The 4,423-nt window shown below is 39.7% G+C and overlaps 3 protein-coding genes across 3 annotated transcripts in view; all 3 read right to left on the bottom strand.

The window, feature by feature from the left end:
• The window catches only part of LOC107873664 (putative late blight resistance protein homolog R1B-16), a 4,497-nt gene extending 4,327 nt beyond the window's left edge, over positions 1-170 (bottom strand). The window contains exon 1 of the mRNA XM_047413501.1: positions 156-170. Coding sequence (XP_047269457.1) covers positions 156-170 — 15 coding nt within the window. The remainder of the gene's footprint in view (positions 1-155) is intronic.
• Positions 1-4,423, bottom strand: part of LOC107873668 (putative late blight resistance protein homolog R1A-3) — a 55,193-nt gene that overhangs the window by 31,426 nt on the left and 19,344 nt on the right. The gene's annotated exons all lie outside the window — the stretch shown is intronic.
• Positions 351-4,423, bottom strand: LOC107873728 (F-box/kelch-repeat protein SKIP30; the record flags this gene model as incomplete). Its single annotated transcript, XM_016720675.2, is given in 2 exon segments — positions 351-2,003; positions 2,459-4,423. A coding segment is annotated over 1 exon segment (1,038 nt). The 3' UTR covers positions 351-894.

Raw genomic sequence — 4,423 nt, 5'->3', positions numbered from 1 at the left:
CTCAGTCTCGAACAAGTCGAGGTCAGCTATGAATCCTCACTAACCATATTACACCATTCAAGTTCATATCAAGTTACAAACACTTAAACAACAATAAAACAGTAATTAAGCCTCAGTCTCAAACAAGTCGAGGTCAGCTGTGAATCCTCACTAACCATATCACACTCCATTCAAATTCATATCAAGTTAGAAACACTTAAACAACAATAATTACGCCTCAATCTCGAACAAGTCTAGGTCAGCTATGAAACCTCACTAACCATATTACTCCATTCAAATTCATATTAAGTTATAAATACTTAAACATCAATAACAACTATAATTATGCCTCAGTCTCAAACAAGTCAAGGTCAGCTATGAATCCTCACTAACCATATTACTCCATCCCAATTCATATCAAGTTACAAACACTTAAACGGCCATAACAACAATAATTACGCCTCAATCTCAAACAAGTCGAGGTCAGCTAAGAATCCTCACTAACCATATTACTCCATTCAATTTCATATCAAGTTACAAACACACAGAAAAAAAATACTAGTAGTACTCCTTAGTGCAAATACATGTTCAGAATGTCAAAATCCCCAGTTCTCAAAGTCAGTGTGACCTCCATTCCTATTGAGAATCCAACAGAACATCTTGCTTCTTCAACGTTTCTGGCGCGGGATTTTATCTACGCGTAGCTTTTAAACAGCTAATGGTATAAAGTCGGTCACTACTAAGATGACTCATAGAAGTAGTCATGTCAGATAGGATTCCCATCATTTGCAGTTTACGCGAAGGAGACAAGGGCAAGGCACAAAACATGTCCATTCCTATTCACTAGTATACTTCGCGCTACAACAAGCAGCCCCTTTAGTGCCAAATGTTCTTTGTAGCATTTATCCGCGTGTCCTAAATTCTCAGCTGTGTGCAGCCAAGGATTGTCCCTCGGCACTTCGTCAATGGAGCAACCTTATGCCACGCTGGCCTCTCGCTTCCAAGAGTCAAGACATCAACATCAGACAGCAATTTGACGTCGCAGTTCCAGTAGTCTGGTCCGTTAACCCCTCCAACTATATAAATATCATCTCCCAACCCTATCATAGCATAGCCGATTCTCCTACGAAACTCAGATGCTGAAACTATCACTCTTCTTGATTCTCCTTCCTGCTTGTAAATAGACCAATTGCTCATAATATATAGCTTTTCCCTAACGACAGTCATCGGGCCCTGGAGCCAAGAATAGTCGTGAGCTATCCAACCCTGCTTGAAATTCTCCAAAACCTGAATAGTCGACAAGCCTTTATGCAAGACGTGAACTTTACCACCAAAAACTATTCCCGAACACGCAGAATTGTGAGCGTGATGGAGATCGGGTAACTGTATCCAGACGTCCGTCTCAGGATCATAGATTTCCGCACTGTATATTGATTTTCTGCAGTTAGTAAAACCCCCAGCAACGACTATCTTCCCATCCAACACGCAACAAGCAAACATGGCTCGAGGGACTAGCATAGATGCACGTGGACTCCATGCTCGGGTTGCAGGATCATATGACCAGACCTCATCAGTTGCAAAAATTCCATCTTGGTCACCTGTCAATGGATCCACAGCATCACTGCCACCACCTAAAACAAACAGCTTCCCAGCAGTAGAAACAACACTGAAGCGAGCAAAATGACTGATGTTGGAGGGGAGAATAGGGAGAGTAATCCAAACGTCATGAGTAGGATCATAGAGCTGCCATAAGTTTTCGGGTTCAAATGCAGATACGCATAAAAATTCTTCAGATGAGTTGACCTCCTGTCTAGCTTTAAATAGTTCAGCACTTTGAATAGCAGCTCTCCAGGATAGGGAAACAAGCTCTAACTTCGGATGAAGGTAGAATGGAACCCGTGCAAGGCACCTAATGGCAACAGCGTCGGGAAGACCTTCGATGAGTGGATTCATAACCACCAAGCTTGCAACTATCTTTATCAGTAAATAATGAAGGCGGTGCACTACTATTGGTTGATGTTAACCTGAAATACGCGATTTGAATCAATTGATCAATAAACAAATGAATTAACACAGAACAGACATTATTATCCATACAGTTTTAGAATAAAGAGAATGATAATGTGAATTGCTAGCAGTTTATATATCAGAAGTAACACTCTTCATAATAGAAAAGGTTGACGTCTTTTCTCAGCCAAACTTTGTACAAGTAGCGGCAAAGAGACTAACATACATTAGCAATACAATCAGGGCACCGAGGTTTTCAGTGCATTACATAAAAACAAGTTCCACAGTGGCCTACTTTTACCTAGAGATATTATAACAGGTGTAAACGCCAAGCGCACATCACATGTAGAAACTTCCAATTCAAAAAAGCTAAAAACATCTGGCTACATAGCAGTCTGAAACAAGAAGATGAATAATCCTTTTCTTTTTCTTTTGAAACCTCACTCCATGATGAATTCAACTCATTCAATACCTAAAAATGTCAATTATTTCAGTTCACCAATTCCACGTACTAGCTGACATTGCATCTGAATGCCCTTCCCTCTGTCCTCCTTATGCCCATTCATCCATGTACAAACTAAGACAAAAGCCACTCTTGTCTGGACAGAAATAAAGAAGAGCCCAAAATAAAAAGGAAAAGGGACATCTTTCCATCAATGATAACAAACGGAGGGTACAGAGGAAGACAGCAATGGATTATTTAATATCTAACACAGACATCCCTTCATCTCATAACGACAGATTCTCTGATCTCATTCAAGCACTTAAAGCTTATTAAACGTTCTAATACATAACAAAGTCACAAAAATCTTTCTACAAAGTATTAGAATTTCCTCTTTGTCCCGGAATGGGTGGAAATAACTCAAGGGGCTGGGTGAGAAGGTATGAAAAGCTTCTTGACAGTGTAACAGATCCTTTAACAACAGAAAATGGGTTATGTGTCCACGACAGATGGAATATGATGGACCATTGGTTTGATAGTTACCTATTGGACCATACTAGGTGGTAATTCAGGTGATGCCCCTTAGATTCACAAATACGGTCCCTTACACATGAGGCTTTTGGAATACACCTAAGGAAAGCATCCTTATTTCTTGGACTTTCTAGTTTACGGCTTGCTTACAGATCATTTGCAGCACTTGGAGATTGTGCTAAGTTGCTAACTAGCATCACTTGACTCAAAATAAGTCCAAGGGAAGTACTTGGGGGTTGGATATATAAATTCTGGTGAAGAAGTGAAGACCAACTGTAGCAATTACTTGGAAAAAAAGTCAGCAGAAATGGAGAAAGAAAGCAAAACTGGTCATAGGCCTGCATCCAGTGTGTAGCCTGGGGGCCAATCAAGTGAGTGTGAACCTTGACCAGGGTTCAAATCCTGGTGGAGACAACATATGGAATCCCACAAGTGAAGTCAGGGGAGGGTAGAGTGTACGCAGACCTTACCACTACCTCGGGGAGGTAGAGAGGTTGTTTCCAAAAGACTCGAGACTCAACTGAAACAAATCCAGGCACAAAAGCAACAAAAAGTTAATGCTAATTACACAATTAAGTAGAAATAATCCAAAAGAACAAAACTTGGGGTCTTTCAGATTGTGATAAGGAACTAATCTTTACAAGAACAGCAGAAAAAACAACAACATATGAAATCCCACAAGTGAGGTCCAAGGAGGGTAGCGTGTACACAGACCTTACCATCGCCTCGGGGGTAGAGAGGTTGTTTCCAAAAGACCCTCGACTCAAGTGCAACAAATCCAGGTACAAGAACAACAAAAGATTTATGCTAATTACACAATTCAGTAGAAATAAACCAAAAGAACAAAACTTGGAGTCTTTCAGATTCTGATAAAGTACCAATCTTTACAAGAACAACAGAAAAACAACAACATCAAATGAAATCGCACAAGCGATGTCTCGGGAGGGTAGAGCGAACGCAGACGGTACCACTACATCGGGGAGGTAGAGAGGTTATTTCCGAAAGACCCTCGACTCAAGTGTAGCAAATTCAGGTACAAAAACAACAAAAATTTTATGTAAACTATACAATTAAGTAGAAATAATTCAAGATTCCTATATGATTTCAATATATTTGAAAATCTACACTAATTACACAATGAAGTAGAAATAATCAAGAAAACAAAACTTGGGTATTTCAGATTCTGATAAAGAACCAATCTTTACAAGAACAACTAAAAAACAACAACATATGAAATCACACAAGCTAGGTCTCGGGAGGGTAGAGTGTACACAGACCTTACCACTACCTCGGGGAGGTAAAGAGGTTATTTCCAAAAGACCCTCGACTCAAGTACAACAAATTTCGATACAAGAGCAACAAGAAAATTATGCTAATTACACAATTAAGTAGAAATAAACAAAAAGAACAAAACTAAAACTTGGGGTGTTTCAGATTTTGGGAAAGAACCAATAAACAGGCAGC

Source organism: Capsicum annuum, chromosome 6 (genome assembly GCF_002878395.1).
Source record: "Capsicum annuum cultivar UCD-10X-F1 chromosome 6, UCD10Xv1.1, whole genome shotgun sequence".
Lineage (NCBI taxonomy): Eukaryota > Viridiplantae > Streptophyta > Magnoliopsida > Solanales > Solanaceae > Capsicum > Capsicum annuum.
This window is presented reverse-complemented; position numbering and strand designations above follow the sequence as displayed.